The sequence below is a fragment of the Pteropus alecto genome, unplaced genomic scaffold (assembly GCF_000325575.1).
Source record: "Pteropus alecto unplaced genomic scaffold, ASM32557v1 scaffold97, whole genome shotgun sequence".
In the NCBI taxonomy this organism is placed as follows: domain Eukaryota; kingdom Metazoa; phylum Chordata; class Mammalia; order Chiroptera; family Pteropodidae; genus Pteropus; species Pteropus alecto.
In genome coordinates this window covers 4,664,985-4,683,212 of record NW_006439713.1, presented here as the reverse complement: position 1 = coordinate 4,683,212, position 18,228 = coordinate 4,664,985, and the positions used below count along the sequence as shown (strand labels likewise).

Below are 18,228 nucleotides of genomic sequence, written 5' to 3'. Positions count from 1 at the left end.
GCTGTTTGAGAAACCTGACAACAGGACGGAAAGGGAATCCTGCGGGGGAAGCACATTCTGGGGAGTCTGAAGCAGCTGTAAAACCTGATGGTGCCTTTAGAACTCCAGGGACACAGCTGTCAGCTTTGCAAAAAGCAGGCCGAGGCTCCACATGCGGCAATCCCGCAAACAAATGCTATAAACGAGCCCGAGCCAAGATGTGCACGCAGAGTGGGGACGTAAAGGTGAGGGAACTGCACGTACCTGGTACCCAGGAATGGACCTGACCGCCTCCACGACCGCCAGGGACGCCAGATGCTGGACGAACGGGATCCTCTGTCCCAGATTGGACCTCAGTGGGATGGAGACCAGCAGAGTAGAAAGAGCACATCCCGCGGGACTCAGCCATGCATTCCTTCCGCGCCCTGGAAGACAGGCCCCACTGGGAAACTGGCCACTTTGCCACAAGAACAGACTCGGAAGCACACTGTGCCAGAAAACGTGCCTGAGGACTCGGAGCCACATGGCAAAGACACGTCCCACCAGAACAGACGTGGACTGATTAAGACACGTGGATATTCTGGGGTGAACTCAGTCACAGAGGAGCTTTTCAAAATCTGAAGCCCTGCTGCTGAACAATTTCCCGATGATTAGCCGGCTGCTCTGCCTCTGGGAGCATATCATCTGTGCTTTGACGGCTCAGAGCCTCACAGTGTTGGGACATCGCTCTCAGCTGAAGTCTCACCTACGGTGATGCCGGCAAAAACAGGGATGAGGGCAACCGAACCGAATCTGTACTGGTCCAGGAGAGGCCCTGGACACCCCTTCTGAGAACTGACTCCTATCCTGGTGATGGTCACACAACCTTGTGAACATATGAAAAACTGCACACTTTAAACGAGAGAACTGAATGGTGTGCGAATTATATATCTCACTGTTCTTTTTAAAAATGGAAGCTGAATTTAAAAAAGGATCCCTAGTATTAACTCTGAGGGTTTGTTTTTGTTTTTTTTTTTTAATTTTCTTAAAATCGAAGTCAGGAAAATAAAATAATCAAAATGGGAGGTACACCTAATCAAAGTTTTTCTATATACTTTTTTAAACCTGTTTATTGAGCCCCGTGGCTTTTGATGAAATGAATTTTTTTCTCTTTATGTTCAAAAGTCACCTTTAAGAGAAAGAAGCAGAAAATAGTGGATTCCTTATTTCTTTGCTTCTTCTGAGAAAGGCATAGGAGTCTCAAGGTTAAAAGTACATCTGAGTCAGCCTGGCATCGGCTAGGGGTGGGAGAAGGCAGGGCGGAGTGCCTCCTGCACGACAAAGGGCACGGCATCTGCTCTCGCCTCTGAGGGTCAGCACTGAGCAGCCCTCTGCTTCTCTGCGGGCACTCTGTGAATGGGCACTGCCTGAGTGCCCACTCTATGCCAATTCCAGTCCCTCCACGTGGTACTCAGTACAGACACAGAAGGCCCCTCACAGAGACCCTTCAGGAAAATAAATGTCTCTACAGCAGTTATGATTCACAAAGTGCAATGCCTAGAATGTGTCAGAAGGAATTTACAAGATGTAGTGAACCAAATGTTAAAACCATCACAAGCCAATGTTAAGTGATTAACAAACATCTCAGTGTGAGAGAATGCTGTAACTCTCAGGCTCAATCTTCTGATCAATTTCGCTTCCTCTTCTTCCACTGAACTTGGGGCTGGGGGGTGGGGTGGGGCATGAAAACAAACCACTACTAATTTGAGCCATCTTGACAATCAACGCACTCAATCAATCGTCTCTCTGGCCACGAGTCACAGATTTTAAAAAACAGACATAACAGAAACGATAATAAAAGATGACTGACCTTTGCCCTCTGTTTGTCGGGCTGCGATGGCTATTAAACCCATTTCCTGCGGCATCTCAAACATCAACCTGCAAATGGTGGGAAAGACTGGTCAGCCAGAACAGCTTTGCACAGGGAACCTAAGCGCAAAGCTGGGGACACTGTTTACATACATCTGTGAACGTGTGGGTAAGGAAGGACCATCTCCTGGCTTTCAAGGGATTGCGCCCCCATTCTGGCTTCCGAGAAGCCCAAGGCAGGGAGGCACGTGTACCCTCCTGAGCTGTTATCCAGTTTATTTAAGGTGCTGATAGGTTATATTTCTTTGGACTATCCCATCGAGTTCTTTCTGACGCGGTGTCCCTTCCTCGAGTGACACTACCAATTCCTGACATTTGTTTCCACTTACAGAGCATTTCTGTTCGAACGCTAGAACATAATCATAACAGAAGTTTCTGATTATTCAGAAAACCAATATGGTGGCTATAAAGCCGTTTAAAAGATACACTCTCCCCTGAGAACTAATTACGTTTTAACTATAGTAAATAAATCTACACCTTCTGAGAACTAGGGAGAACCTTGGATCATTTTCGGCTTCAGCTCTGCTTTTAAAATGGTTTCACTTAAAAGAATACAGACTTTCCTTAGGGGGATAGGTGGGAAAGTGCCCTCTGGCTCCAGGCTCCACGGACACGGCAACGGGAACTTTTTTCAGAAAAGGAAAAAAAAAGCCCCCACTCTGAATTTCCCCCCCATCCCCGGCTGCACTCTACGCATTTTGACTCCGTTAGGCGTTTTCCCCTGCGCTCCCAGGCGCGGAGTAGGCATAGCGCGTGGTAGGATTTATTAAACAAAGCAGGAATCGGGTTTGCCCACTGTCGGTGCAGCTGCTGGGGCCTCTCTGAAATACTTTGGGGGTGACGAAGGCATGGGTGATGGGAGATGGTACTCTGTATAAACAGTTTCCCATAATCGTTTCCAGGGTTCCACGCGCCCCGGGGCCGCGGACATGGCCCCTGGGACGACTTCGCTATCAACGCTTCATCCTCCCTCCAGGACCAAGGAACGAGGTGGAACCTCACGAAACGGTAAGACAAGGAAACTACTCAAAGCAGAGAGCACACCAGTGTCTCTGTGTGCACCGCTGGCTCGGGGCGCCCAGGGGACCCCTCTACTTGCTAAGGAGGGCCCTGCAGCAGCGGGCGGGGGCCGGGCCACAGGCACAGGGCACTCCCGGCCAGCAGGCCGGCCGGCGTCCGTGTGCCAGGCCCACTTGCATCTGAATGAAGTGCAGCTGCAGAAGTATTTCTCTTGGACACCATGAATAAGCCATTGAGAGCAGCGGTGCCTGGACACTGTGGGACTCCGAGAATAAAGCGTCCTTTTCCTGCGTCGGAACGGCGCAGTCCTAAGAAGGAAGCTTTGTCCCGCGGGGAGGTAAACTGTCTTCGAGGAACCTCTGCTTCTCCCAGGGTGCCGGCGCTTGAGCTGGGCGCGCCCGCGGGCTCTCGGGGCGGCTAGCACACTTTTCCTCCGGAAGGGGGGATGATTTAGCACGTTGTGAGCAGACTGCGAAGGCCCTCTCCATGGCAGCAATCTACGCTGTTCTTTAAATAGACAGTAGACAGTCATGTGCTGTGTAGCCAGCGGCAGTGATGGTAGAATTGGGGCAGGGGGGTGGGACGGGGGGAGGAGGTCCAGAAACCAAACACAGACTTCTGGAACAAAGAGAAATGATTAAGGGAACATATGCCCTAAACTGCTTGGAGGTTTGGCAGCAGTTAACAGGGCATATTGATGAGAAGACTGGGTTTATGCTGCTGAAGACCAAGAGGAAACTCGGAGGGGGGAGACAAACGGGGGAGGGGGCCACGCTGAGCTGGGACAACTGGAGGCCGCCAGATTTATTTGTGCTATCTGAGATAACTCTGGAGGCCAAACCACACAGCTCACGGGCAACAAAGCAGCATTTATAAACTTTGTAAATTTTGCATCTCTGAAAATGAAGTCGCTAGAGTCTGCTTTAGCAGAAAGGAGACACCATAAACGCGTTTCCATCCTGATTTGATGATGTTCTCACAAAAGGAAACAGAAAAAGGAAAAAAAAAAAAACCCAAAAAACGAGGGGGTTACATAATGATTACCTCCCTGCCGCTGTGTATTTTCTTTCCTTCTTGGCAAAGGCTATGGAATAAAAGGCTTCTGTGAGTGGCAGCCGAATGCATTCACTGCAGTACCAACTGGGCATGCAAAAAAAGCAGTCTCTTTTTGTCTGAAGCATCCGGGCCCCAGAGGGGACCCTTCGCAAACAGACAGCGTCCTGGTCACTTAGGTTCCTAAGGACATCGCAGCACATACTGGGTGCTCTGCCAATTCGAATGTCATGAATTTCATGTGGTCGTTGGAATAAAACTTCAATAATTAAGACTAATCTAGAAGACAGCCCAATATGAATTAATGAAAATTCTGAAGGAACAAAAATTTAGATTCAGACCCAGTCAATCCACTTTGGGGATTCGAACCAAAGGAGGTAGTCCACATTCACCACAGTGCTATGAAAGTAAAACAACTGGACATGACCTAAGCGTTCAGTAGAATGGTTAATTATGGTACATGAAGTCAATGGAATAATTTGGAGTAGGTGAAAATGATAGTCACGAAGACTATGTAGCAACACAGAAGAAAGAAACGCTTGTAATGTAAAAACTACATAAATTTTTATTCCAACTATGTAAAATTCGTAGAAGAGGGAGTAATATTTGACAAAATCTCTTTATTTTTAAACTTTTCTTTAAGATGGTTAGCTTTAAAATTATTTTGAAAAATGAGACAGAAGCATGGTTTTTATGTTCACATACAATATTTGTAATTATTCATAACTATTTCTAAGAATAGGACTAACACATCTGCTTTAAAAATAAAAGAGTCAATAACAAGTTATCTGTAGCACTGTTTCATTATAACTAATGAATCAGAGCTTTTTTGAAAGTAATCAATGAGCAAAATTTCTTATAACTAGTCTTTTCGTATACAACGAGAACCTTTAAATTTTTATGCCTTCTGACTCAGTACTGTACTTCCAGGATTAAAGTCTAAGAGGCACTCAGAGAATCGAAATAATTCCAGGGCACGGCTATTCCTCATAGCATTACATTGTGAAAATCAGAACAGTACCAACAAGCCATGATAAAGGAATGAAAAACAATCACCGCAGCCCCACACAAAACGGCCATCAGGGAAATGGGCAAATGCCCACAGGACACCATCCGGGGAGTCAGTCAGGATGTAAATCCTACACACAGTCTGATTCCAATGATGTTTTAAGATATACTTTTAAAATTTCTTGGGACATATTAACAAAATATTAGCTGTGGTTATTCTGAGAAGCATAATTATTTGAAAAAGTACAAAGCAGAAAATAAGCCATCCGTATAAGTCTCTCTTAAAAATTTGTCACCCAGAGATTGCATAGAATAACATAAAGAAGAAAGTGAAATTATCATATAATTCTGCGTTCCCCTTCTGGAGATAATTACTGCTAATATGTGTCCTTCTTATTAAAAGCATATATTCCTTTAGACTTTTTCCACATTTAAAAAATACACAAAGATGTATCTTACAAAATGTTTCTAACAATTGGAAAAATTCCTTATTTGGAGGTATTTAAATGATGTTGTTGATATATAGAATGGACATTCTTATTACGCTGATAATTAAAAAGGAAGGCTTAAAAACAGCATCATGGATCCCATTTATGCAGGCCGTGTATTCCTATGTGTATTTTTAGAAGAATACAGGACACATATAAACACTGGTTATCTCCAGAAGGTGGAGGCAAAATGATATAATTTTAGCATTTTTTTTTATGTTGTTCCATGTAATCTCTGGGTGGTAAAATTTCAAGTAGTTTTTATTTTCTTTATACTTTTCTGAGTTTTCCAATATTTCTATACTCGAAATATTCATTTTATAACCAAGGAATGTGCTATTAACAAAAGGATTTATTTAAACCCAACTTTTCCTTCAGTAGGTTAAATTAAGTATGCATCTGCCAGCTTAATAGTTGGTGAAAAACCTTCTCCTATCTGCGAGATCACAGATTCGCAATGCAAAGGCCACCAACTGTCTGAGCTTTAACAGGTTCCCCGTACAAACTCTCCTGTAACTCACACAACACGTGCACAGCCGTGCCTGTCTCCTGCACTGGATGGAGCGCTGGTGGAGCACGAGGCCTGTGGGAAGGCGGCAGGCTGAGTCCCGGTTATGGTCCCTGCACAGACTGCCTCTGGGACGGGGAGGCCATGTGCACAAGGTCACCAGCGTCCTAGTTTAGTCTGTGAGCCATATGGTCTCTGTTGCAACTCTTCGGCCCTGCAGTCCCAGCCCCAAAGTAGCCATAGGTAATATGTAAATGAGAAAGTGTGGTTGTGTTTCAACGAAACTTTAGAGACACAAAAATTTCCATTTCATCTAATATTTATGTGTCACAATAAAGTAATTTTTAAATTACTAGACATTATTTTTTGAGTGGCTTTAGGTTTATAGAAAAACCAAGCAGAATGTACAGAGTTCCCTTCCCATATACCCACCAAAGCCCCTGTGTTTCCCTATTATTAACATCCCATGTTAGTAAGATACATTTGTTATAACTGACAAACCAATATTGATATATTATTATTAGCTAAAGTCCGCAGTTTAATATTAGGGTTCGCTCACTGTAGTTTTATGAGTTCTGACGAATGTATAATCCCCTGCATCTCCCATGACAGTTTACCACATAGGATAGTTCGCTGCCCTAAAAATACCCTGTGTTCTACCCATTCGACCCTCCTCTCCGCGCCCCAACCCCAGGCAACCACTGATCTTCTCAGCGTCTCCACAGTTTTGCCTTTTACAGATTGCCATAGAAATTTTATTCTTTTAAAACTTTTTTCCAACCATTTAAAAATGTGAAAATCACTCTGGCTATTATATTAAGTGGTACGAAAACTGGCAGCATGCCAGATTGGGCCCAAGGACCATACTTTGCCATGCATTCAAATTTCACCCACTGTCCTAACAACATGCCCTTGACAGCAAATCGCAGTCTTCTCTCTGGGTCAGGGTCTAATCCAGGGTCGCTGGTTGCACTTAGTTGTCATGTCTCCTTTCACCTGGTTCAAGTCTTTAGTCTCTTTCATGATCGAGACATTTTTTTGAAGAGTGTGAGACATTACCATTATTTTATAAAATGTCCCTCAATTTAGAAAATCCGAAGGCTCAGGATGAGACTCGGGCTAGCATTTTTGGCAGGAACGCACATTAGTGAAGTTGTGGCCTCCTCAGTGTGCGGTACCAGGAGGCACGTGCTGCTGCCTTGTCCCGGGACTGCTGAGTTAACTCTGATCCACACTGGTTAAGGTGGTGTGTGCCAGGCTTCTTCCCTGTGAAGCTACTGTTTTTCCACTGTAATTAATTAGTACTCGTGGAGTGATAAATATCATGTGCCTCATAAAATTGAATCTACTAGTTTAGCATCTGTGGGTGAGCCTTGCTTGAATCAATTATTTGTTTGATGATTGCCAAACAGTGACTTTCTGATTCCACCATTTCTTTCATATGTCCTTGCTGGATTGCTACTCCAAGGAAGAACTTTTTCTTCTCCCTCACTTATTTTTCTATTTATTATTTATATCAGAATAGACTTGCAGACGTATTCGATAGATTATATACTTTCCTATCATTATTTATTTTGAAGCTCAAACTGCCCCAGGTTCAGCAAGTACAAGCTCCCTCAAGCTGGTCGCTGTGTCCTATTGAGCTGTCCCTGTCACTTTCAGCATCTTACTTTCTGGCATAAGAACAGGTTCCAGGCTCCTTTTGAACTTTTCCAGCGCCAGCTCTGTTATCAGCCATTTCTCCAAAGAGCTCTGATTCCTTTTAGTGAAGAATAGTATTTATAAAACAAATCTGGGTGCTAGGAAAGGGCTAGAAAGTGTGTGTTTCTCTTCCTTCCTTCCTCTCTCCCCTCCCCCCCGATTCCATACATCTATCCATCTACCTTGAAAACCACGAGTTCATTGAAAACTCCAATTCCAATCTAATACCACAAGGTTCATTCTAGTCTCCCACTTTCTGTATTTGTAACTTCCTTCTCCAATAATGAGGAATCTGGCTCTCATTATCTCAAATGTATTTACTTATTTGCTCAATACTATAATATACAGAAAGTGGTTTCAGAATTGCTGACCCATGCTACTGTGAAAAACAAACTTACTGACTAGGGTTCAAGATTTATCTACAGTTCTTTTCTGTCTTTGGCCTGAGGGTATATAGTAAATATTGTGTTTAAAAGTTCCTTGGGCTTGTTCCTTTTTCTCTCACTTTAGTGTGGTTATGTTATTCATCAAAATAAGGTTAGGCTTAATTATACTTCTGTATTCCATTACAGGGTCCGCCCTCCAATCCTCGTTTCTTTTTTATTTTCAACTTGGATCCAAGAGTCAGAACTGTACAGAAAAGCATATTCAGAAGTGTCATGCTCCACCACCCACCCCCTCTGCCTAACCTCCCCTTCCTTACTTCTCTCTGCAAGTAACAATTCAATTAATCTTACTAGTTTCTGGCTTATTCTTTGTGTTTCTTCCTGCACAGGTGAACGTGCATATTTTCTTATTTCCCTTTCTTCCTTACAGAAAGTTACCATTTTGTAGATACTCCTTTGCTTATTTATTTTATTTTTTTTTCATAGAGCTCTTCTTCATTCTTTTGTACAGCTGAGTAGCACCTCACTGTGTGAAGGAAGTACAACTTATCCAACCACTTTCCTATGTACGGACATTTAGCTGGTATCCAAAATGACAGTATAATGAATTCCTTAGTCACGTACATTTTTGTACTGTTGGAGGTGTATCTTTAGGGTAAATTCCTAGAAGTGAAATGCTGGGTCAGAAGGAAAATGCATATGTAGATTTGCTAGATACTGCCAGACTGCCCTCCATTACCAATGAGCCAGCCATGTATGGGTACCTGTTCACGCACAGCCTCGTCAACGGAGCATGATGTCACACATTTTTAGTTTTTGCCAATCTGATACGTGAGAGCTGGTTATTTCAGTGTAGTTGTAATTTGCATTTCTGTTTATGTTAGGTTTACAAATGTTTAAGGGCCATATAGTGTGAATTACCTGCTCATGTCTTTGGCCTATTTTTAAGGGCTTCTTATATATTAGGGAATATTAGTGCTTTATCTGTGTTATCTTGCCAATAATTTTCTTCCAGTTTGTTGTCTTTTGATTGTTTATGGTGTTTGTTTTTTTTACCATGCGATATCTTTTCTATTTTTCATTTTTGTGTAGTCGAATGCATAAATCTTTTCTTTTACTGCCTTCTGTTTTTGTGTTATCAGAGCTTTTCTCTACCTGCACGTTATAAGGAATTTATTTATGTTTCTAGTAAAGAATTTCACTTTTAAAATTCAGATCCCCGATATAGTTGGTGTTAATTTTTATGTATGGTGAAAGGTAAGGATCTGATTATATCTTTTTTTCCCCAAATGTCTATCAAATTGTCCCAGGACAATGTGTTAAAAAGTCTATCTTTGGCCTAGGAATTTGAGATGCCACCTTTATTATACACTAAATTTCTATATGTACTTGGGTCTATTTCTGGATTTTCCATTCCTTTCTGCTGGTCTATTTATTAACGTGCCAATATCACGGCATTTTAATTACAGAGATTCATTTTAATTATAGAGATTCATGGTGTTTTAATATCTAGCAAGACTAGTACCACTCCATGGCTTTACTTTTTCACTGTTTTCCTGGCTGTTCTTACATAGTTATTTTCCAAATTAACTTATCTATCTTAATGGTTAAAAAACAAACAAACAAAAACACCACCTGGTATTTTTAGTACAAACACATTAAATTTATAAATTAACTTAGGAAGAACTGACATCTTTGTGATATCAAGTTGTCCTATCTATGAACAAGGAGTGTCTTACATTTGTTCAAGTTTACTTTGTTTTCTTCAGACATGTTTTCACATTATTTCATGTAAATTTTTAACTTTTTTTTTGTTCAATTCTTCGAAATTTTATCTTAGTTGTTGCTCTTATAAATCATACCATAATATCTTTTACTGGTTATTGTTTACATAGACAAAGACTATTGATTTCTGGATGTTAATTTTAGGTTCTGCTCCCTTACTGATTCTTTTATTGCTTGAGTTAGAGAACCAGTGGTTTTCTAAGGCTTCACAGGTGTACTACCACATCATCTGTACAGCTTTTCTTCCTTCTCAGGTATGTCTCTAACTGACTTCTCTTGTCTGTTTGGACTGGCGAACCGCTTCAGTACAGCGCTAGGCAGAAGTGGAGACAGGGGGTGGCCTCGCCTTACTTCTGATCTCAGTGGAGCCCTTACTTGTTAGAGGTTCTCCCACTACATCAAATTCTATCTTTAGGACTCAAGTGTGCGTATGCGCACGCACGTGCACGCACACACAATCATATTTTAAAAATCCATTCATTCCTATTTTTGGAATGTATTAAGATAGGATGCTGAGTTTTAAAAAATGCTTTTCAGCATCTATGGAGATAAGCATCTGCTGTTTCTCCTTCGATCTATTAATATGTTAATGAATTAATTTGTCTATAAACATATTAATTTATTTTTCTAATATTGAACCAACCTTGCATTCCTAGCAAAAATATTTGATTACAGTGTATTACTTTCTTAACGTGGGTTGGATTCTCTTTGGTAATATTTATTATGTCTGCATCGATGCTCGGAAGTTATGTATTGGTCTGTAATTTTTTGTATTGTCTTTAATAGATTTAAATATCAATATCATTTACTTCATTAAAAAGAATTTGAATTTTTTGTTTCATTTTCGATGAGCCTATGCTCTTTCTACTGAAATGCTGCCTGCCAACAAAACTAAAAAGAAGTTTCAGCCAGTGAGCCTGTAGGACAATTCTAAGGTAAATGTTTCTGATTTCTTCTATACATGGCTTTAGTACTCCTGGTCTGCATGGAATCTCTTTGCACCTAGAGCTGTGCGAGTCATCTGCAACTCGTGGGAAACAAAGCAGTGAGTCTCACTCACGTGGACTGGGGTCGGGAATTTATGTCTAAGAACGTGAACCGAGGCTTCATCTTTACCCCAGGCAGACATCAGGCAGGATGCATGTTAGACCTTCTCAAGAAGGTCTGGACACATCTGGTAGTGTTGGCCGGAATGACTAGGTCTTTTGACATTCCACAAAGAAAACATTCTTCATGTTTACAAACAAGACAGGAGCTACAGAAGAACTATTCCAATACTTTCCTTAATCATCTCCATTAAAACTTCAGAAAATAGAACATATTTAGATGTTTTGCACTGTACTTTTCACTCAATTTTAACAATGACTCAGTCATGGCTAGGAACTACCAAGCTCAACAAATGTAGAGTCTTGACCACAGAATCAAGATCACAGAATGAAAGCTGCCTCTCGGGCCATGACCTCTAACAATGCTGCACATCAGAACCAAGTGCTGAGTTTTAAAAAAACAAACAAAACAAAGAGATGCTAAGGCCCATCTTAGCCCCACTGAATCCCCATGTCCAGAGCTGGTTCAAAGGGTGACGTTCTGAAACCATTGCAACAGAAGCTGTTTCTCAATGATGTTTTACAAAACTATATTTCTTGAAAAAATCCCTACAACATCGAAGAGTCAATAATTCTTCTCTGGCCACCACAACTGCTGAAAATGAAGTACTGTATTCTTTTTATGTCCCCTAGGATAACACGGAAACAATCCCACATATGAAGAGATTTTATTTTCTAGAGCTAAGGTAGTGATTGGTAGTTGAGAGAAAAAAAAAAGAAAGGAACAAGCGACTGGCAACGGGACAGAAAGTATAGACCCGAGAGTGCCACCATGTACGAGATCGTGACTTGGTAATGCTCGAGTCACCTGTTAGCGTTCTGTTCCCCTAGAGTGACTTCATTCACGGTCACCAGATGTCAGGCCTGAGTAGTTTTTAGCTCCAAAAAGCATGTTAAGGGTTGGGGGTCTCTCTCTCAAACACCCACACACCACCCTTAACCACTACCTCATTACGACAATGACAGGCTTCCAAAACTAAGTACACCAGCCAACACGGCACCATCTGCCCACTCGCTTTAAGATTTCTCCAAGGCCTTATGAACTAATTCATGGATGAGTCATGTTATTTTCAACTACAGGTAAAGAATGGGATCTTCAGGTCCTCAGAAGGTACCATAAGGTTCTAGATTGCGTATAGCAATGGTTCTAATTACTGAGCACCTGGCCATGTGCTAGGCTCTCGCTATCAGCAATTTTCTCACGTAGGCACTCCAGCGACTGTCGTGATGGCTGTTGCCAAGTGGTCTCATTTTACTGATGAGGAAGTGGACGAGACATGGCTTAATAAGCCTAGCGAGGTCCCAGAATAGTTAACCAGGGTTGCCTGGCTCAGAGGCCCACTCCCTGAGTCACTGTGAAAGAATCTCTTCTTTTATCAAAACAAAATTTGAAGGTAGACATGTCACCAGCCTCTTAAAGTGCATATGTAAGTTGGACGGTACTGGGGTGTTTATACATTTCCAGAAAGTTATGCACTTGTAGACTCAAAGGGGAAAATCAAAATGAATTTCTTGCATTTTTTAAGAATTAAAATAGTCATCTTAAGTTTTTAAAAATCAGACATCACCACTCTTGTGCCAAAGTTCATTAGTCTTGCCTTTTGTGTCTGAGTAGGCGTCTTCCTTGCTCTATACACATTCTTGTTTCAAATATGCCAATCTTTCCTCCGCAAGTTTACATGAGATACTATAATCAGCAGTTTCTTGGCCTACGGAGCCAAGGGGCTGCTGACACACCTGGGCAGACAAAGCAACATGAAGGTAATGCAGCTCTCTCTTTCCTCCACCCCAATACCGTCATCGCTTCAGGGTAATGATGAGGAAGAGGTACCTGCCCCTGCCATCTGGCCTCAAGGCCACTGCTGCTGTCACCGCCTTGCTGCCCAGGATGTCACCCTTCCTCCTTCCCTCTCCCGCTCAGACCTGCTCCAGAGCCTCCGCCGCACCCGGCCCTGCCAGAGGCCAGGAGGCATGCCAGAGCTTGTTGGACCACAAGGCTTAGCACCAGCTTAACTCTTCACTCAGTGGGACAAGGGGCCTCTTTCTTTAATGCAGGGCTCTGCTCCATGATATGCTGGGTTTATGGCCCCCAAGAACTAAACCTGGTTCAGAATCCAATTCTACAACAGATTTTCGTTGATAGTTATTTTCCAATCACCCCTCCCCAACTCCATTTTCTACCCCACTCTGGTCAGGCTCCATGCTAGCAGGATATTTTGCATCTTGCTTCCTTACTGAATTCTTGTGTTGTTTCGAGTAGTTTTATCGTTGATTCTCTAAGGTTTCCCAGGCATGCTATCGTATCGACTGCGAATAGAAACAGCTTTATATCTTTTTCCACCTGTACGCCTCTGACTTTTCTTGTCTGTTTGATACGGCGATAAATCTAAGACGATGTTAAGCAGAAGTGGATAGCACACATCATGGCCTTGTTTCCTGGTCTTTGTGGAAACACTCTTAGTGTGTCCTCATTAAGTGGGATGCTCGCTTTAGGACCTAGCGGGTCTCCCAACACTGGGCCTCGACCTCTTCTCTCACTGACTCTCCAAGGAGCTCTGGGAAATAATATGTCCTCCCTTGTGGAGCTGGTCCTGTCACCCCACCGTCACCTCCGTAAGCTTTCCCTTCATCTCAGGCAGATGCTGCCTGTGGCCCTGGGAGCTGCAGGGACCGACCACACACCCAGAGCAGCGGGAAGTGCGGCATCCTTGCCCGTTTCAACAAGACACTAGCATGTGAAGAGAGGAATGAACACAGATGAGAACTCAGTTTGTCCTGAGATCTTCTGAAACATTCCTCTCCTGGGACCTCTGTCTTCATCCTGCCTTTTCCTGCTCCTTTAAAAAGAAAGTGCTTCCTATTTGTTAATTTTTGAGTTTTTATTGCCTTTTTATTTTGCTTGACATTTTATAATCAATCTTCTGTATATGTTTATATATGCTTTTCTATTTAAACTTTTTTTTTTTCCAAATCTAAAAAACATAGTACCATACCGCCAAAGGTGTCAGGAAACAAGCTCAAATAAGGACGGGCTCCAAAGACTGCTTTGCCAACAAAATGCCAGTAAAATCTGAAACCCGGGTTCAGACACACTGGGAACGTTCCAAAATTTAAAACTTAAAGAACTTCTTTATTCCAGTAAATCAGCTTCCCTGCGAATACCATCAAAATCCTATGTTTTAATGAGTGAGGGAATATCAGAGGAAGGGGTGGAGAAGGAAAGGATTTGGACGAGTACAAAATTTAATTTAAAAACTATTATGAGAAGTTTAATTTCCCCCTCCCCCAACCAAATACATAAATCTTGTCCATGCATTTTCTTTGTTTCGTTTATTTAAATTTTTCTGAAAAAGGCATCCTGAACCATCTGAATCAATGACAGAGGAAGTCACGGAGTGGAGGTAGTTTTTAATAATAAATATTTATATACTGGATTCCTATTAATTAAAACGCCATGTTAGATATACGGGAGCATGCAATCTTTAGGAAAAGTCAAATTCTCACCGAACATTTAATCAAACCAGGAAGAAAGACATCAACAGGAAGGATGATCAGCAGTATAAGACCAAGGGGGCTACTTTAGGCCTAGGGACAATAAGATGGGTCAGAGTTCAGGGGGAGACGACTCACTTTATGGGGGAGTGGGAGGGTGCATTCAGCCATATTTCAGAGCTGAAACTTACCAGGACCAAGAAGTACGAACAAATCCGGGAATATAGATTGCTCATATTTTTCACACGGCCGTGTGTGTGTGTGTATATGTTAGTTTGCCCAGGATACTGTCACTTCCACTCCAAGTCTAGTGTAAATCAGTTTTGGATGCTCTTCCAAGAGCATCCCGCACGGGGCTCTGATGGGATAAGGCACCACTTAGGTCTTACCGAGAAATCGGCACTTCAGCGCCTATGTCCTGGGGAGCGCTGGGCCCTCCAGCAGTGAGGAGGCACCTGCTCCATCCAGAGTGAGGGGCTGCTGGCCCAGGCATCCTCGGCCATAGCCAGGTGTCACGGAAAAGGCAGTGCAGTTGCTTTCCTGGGGGCTCCTGGGGGTGCTACCTGCCTATGCCGAATGCCAGTCTTCTCATAGATAAAACTGGGCCCTATGGGCCCCACCCCTTAGCCTTACTTGGCCTGAGGAATAAAAGTGTCGCTCTGCGTGGACACCTTGAGCAGAGTACCTGGCACATGTGGGCACTTAGTTAATATCAGGTCTGCCCTCATTCCTCTCCGTTGTCACACTGACATGAGGGACGAGATGAAAGACTCCATGGCGGTGCCCCTTCTAGGCAAGGAGGCAGCTCCCTTCTGGATTAGGCTGTTTACAACAGGGCGCCCTTCACCCTTGTTCGAGGTCCTTTAGCACAGGATATTCTGGAAAAAGAGGAATCACCTCATCTCCCAGTCCTGCCTCCCATGACTGCAAGGAAGATAAAAAGACCTATGAAAATCCCTGATAAAACTGTCAAGTGCTATGTTAATACTGGTGGTTGGTACCATCTCCTGGCTCATAAGCGCCCAGTTCTCCTGTGCTGATGACCAGGCCAGAAGCTGCTTCTGCCTCGGCCCATCTGCCAGAGGGTGGCCAGGGCTCCTCGTGGAAGTGTCACTACTTCGTGCTCATTTCCCTTGCTTGTCATCCCTCTGGTTGGCTCAAGTTTGATCACAGGTTTCGTCCATTTCCATCTTCCTAGATTCACTCAACTCCCTCGATCCTCTAGTATAAACTGTTCAGGGACGAGTCCCCACAAAATAAAAAACTGTGGCACTTCCTGGAGATGGCACTTTGTCTCCCTGAAGTAGGACTGTGCGCACATCCTCTGTGCACCCAGGTAAAGCTTGGAGAAGCACCCTGCAGAACTCCAAGAAACACACACATAACTGGTAAAACTGAGGGGCAAAGCTCACTCCCGCAGGTAGTGTGCTGGGTTCCCAGCGCAGCTGGGCAGAGCACAACCTCCCCAGGGCGAAACCTGCATGGTGGAGCCACCCTTTGTAAACAGAGGAGACCTGAGTGGGATCTCCAGCAGAACATGGGGGCTGACATACCTCTAGACCTACTGCTAAACGCTGTCCCAGTGAATGACCCTCATAAAGCCAAGAATAGTAAACGGAGCTTAACATTCTAATGAAATCGAGATTGCCCGGTGTGCTTTCACAAAATGAAACTGCCTGGAACTTCTCATAACGTTTTTTACGATAAGCATTAAAATGCAAGGAGGAAGATGAAAGTTCCTGCCTCAGACCAGGTCTGTAATGAAGGAGAGGGGAGGGCTCGTGGGCGGGGTCTGCGAGAGGCTTTGCACTGAATTACGGTTGGAGATTATTACAGAAAATAAGTGTGTTATTAAAAGGATCTTGAAGTTACAAAAACTCAAAGGAATTTTTAGTGAGGATGAATAACTTCTTTGGTAAAGATGAATAACAAGGGAGCCCCAAGTGCAGTCATCCCGTTTTCTACAGACTGGGGTGCAGTTATATATATGCTGGAGTTCTTTAACTGCCAGTAGTTGAATTTTGTTTGTTTGGGCACTTTTTCTTTTTTTTTTTTGGAAAGATCAGGAACACATTCTTTGATTAAGAAAGTTCCAGTTGGTATGACAGAGTCCCTCTGGTTAGCAGATGAGTACGTTCACTATCCTATTACAAAAGGGCAATGAAATGATCACCTACAGCCTCACAAACACGACACACCATCTCATCCAACTAATGTCACAAAGAGAATGGAATCACAGTCAGACAACTCTAGTCTGACATGGTGAAAAAAAATTATTTAATGTGGTTCTACTTCCTTCAAATGCATTCAATTAATTAAAATTGTGCTAAAAAGTATGACTTCAGGCTTGAACTACTCAAGTAATTTAAACACTTCCTCTATAATTTTGTTATTGCCCATAAACAAAGGAAATTCCGATTTAACCTCTGGCCACATAATCATAAATTAGTGAAGGCCAAAGAAACATTTCCTTTACCATGGTCAGAAGTACGTAGGGTATTTAATTTAGGAAAGTAATCGTACTACAGAGAGTTTGGAAAATAGAAATGAAAGATGTAATCATTCATCCTAACACAACTGTTATCACTTTTCCATTTTTTCTAGTTCTTTTTCAGATACATGTCTTGAGATTTTAATCTATGAACTATTAACTTATTTTAACCTGCTTTTTCATTGATCGGAGCATTACTTATATTGTTAGTCTTTCTGCTGATGGATAATATTCTTTCGAATGACTATATAATGTATTTAAATTACAAATCTTCATAAGTATTGCTTTTCCCATATATTTGATTATTTCTTAAGGTTAGATTACTAGAAGTAGGATTACTGGCCAAAAGATATAAACTTCTTATGATTCCTTGCGTACTACACCAAATTGCTTTTTAAAAGGTTGTTCCAATTTATACTCCCACCGAGGTTTAAACAAGGTTTAAGAAGAGTATCTGTTTCCTTATACCCTTGCCTGAGTAGTGTCATTTTTAAAAACCATGTTATGTGTGTGATTGGTATTTGGCTAATTCAGTGAGTGAAGAGTGTTCAATGAACTGTGAAGGATTATAAAGTAGGCTTCTAAGATGTTATCTTGGCTCCTATATGCAGAGCAGACACAAAAATAATCACAAAGACATAGTCTGTATCTGGCTGCCTTTAAGTCTTATGTTTCTGGTCATCCAGAGAAAGACCCAGAAGGCAGAAAGAAGGCTCCAAACTGGTCTGTCAAGACGCAGACAGCAAGGGGGACTGGAAGGTGGGTCAGATGATGCTATGCGGCCGTTCTGGCAGGGTGTCATTTGAATCAACCTGCAGAGCACTTGAGTTTCCGAAAAGCAGATTTTGGTGTTCTTACCATTTAAAAACATTACGACATTGGTAGAATTTTCTTAAGCCATTCTGTTCACCGCCATTGCTTATCTGTTTTGATTTGGCACTGGTGTGGCTTCTGATTCTTTTTAAAGCAAAGAATTAGGGTGTTGAACAATGTGCTTTGTCAACAAAACAAAACGAAATAACAAATTAAGGTGTACCCCAGTTTGAGCTTGCTTGTGGTTACAGTCGGTTAAATATGCCTTACTGGGGATCTCCTGGAACATGAATTATAACAGAAAAGATTTCACACAGGGAAAAATTAGCTATGTATGCACTTGACCAAAACTAAATCTGTACCCGCCTTACTGTGCCTTGGGTAACCCTAAAAAACACTCGGTTATAAAACATTGTAAATGTGCTCCCTATGTGTTATCAGTGTTAACAAGAGATAAGCCCTTTAACACACACGAACCGGCTGGCGTGGG

The 18,228-nt window shown here is 42.5% G+C and overlaps 1 protein-coding gene across 7 annotated transcripts in view; it reads right to left on the bottom strand.

Annotated features, from left to right (window-relative positions):
- The window catches only part of HLCS (holocarboxylase synthetase), a 178,256-nt gene that overhangs the window by 11,553 nt on the left and 148,475 nt on the right, over nucleotides 1–18,228 (bottom strand). For all 7 annotated transcript variants that reach the window (XM_025050178.1, XM_015593119.2, XM_025050179.1 and 4 more), the window contains 2 exons: nucleotides 1,829–1,896; nucleotides 244–404 (listed from right to left, as the gene is read on the bottom strand). In XM_025050178.1, the coding sequence (XP_024905946.1) occupies nucleotides 244–404; nucleotides 1,829–1,896 (229 nt within the window). The remainder of the gene's footprint in view (nucleotides 1–243; nucleotides 405–1,828; nucleotides 1,897–18,228) is intronic.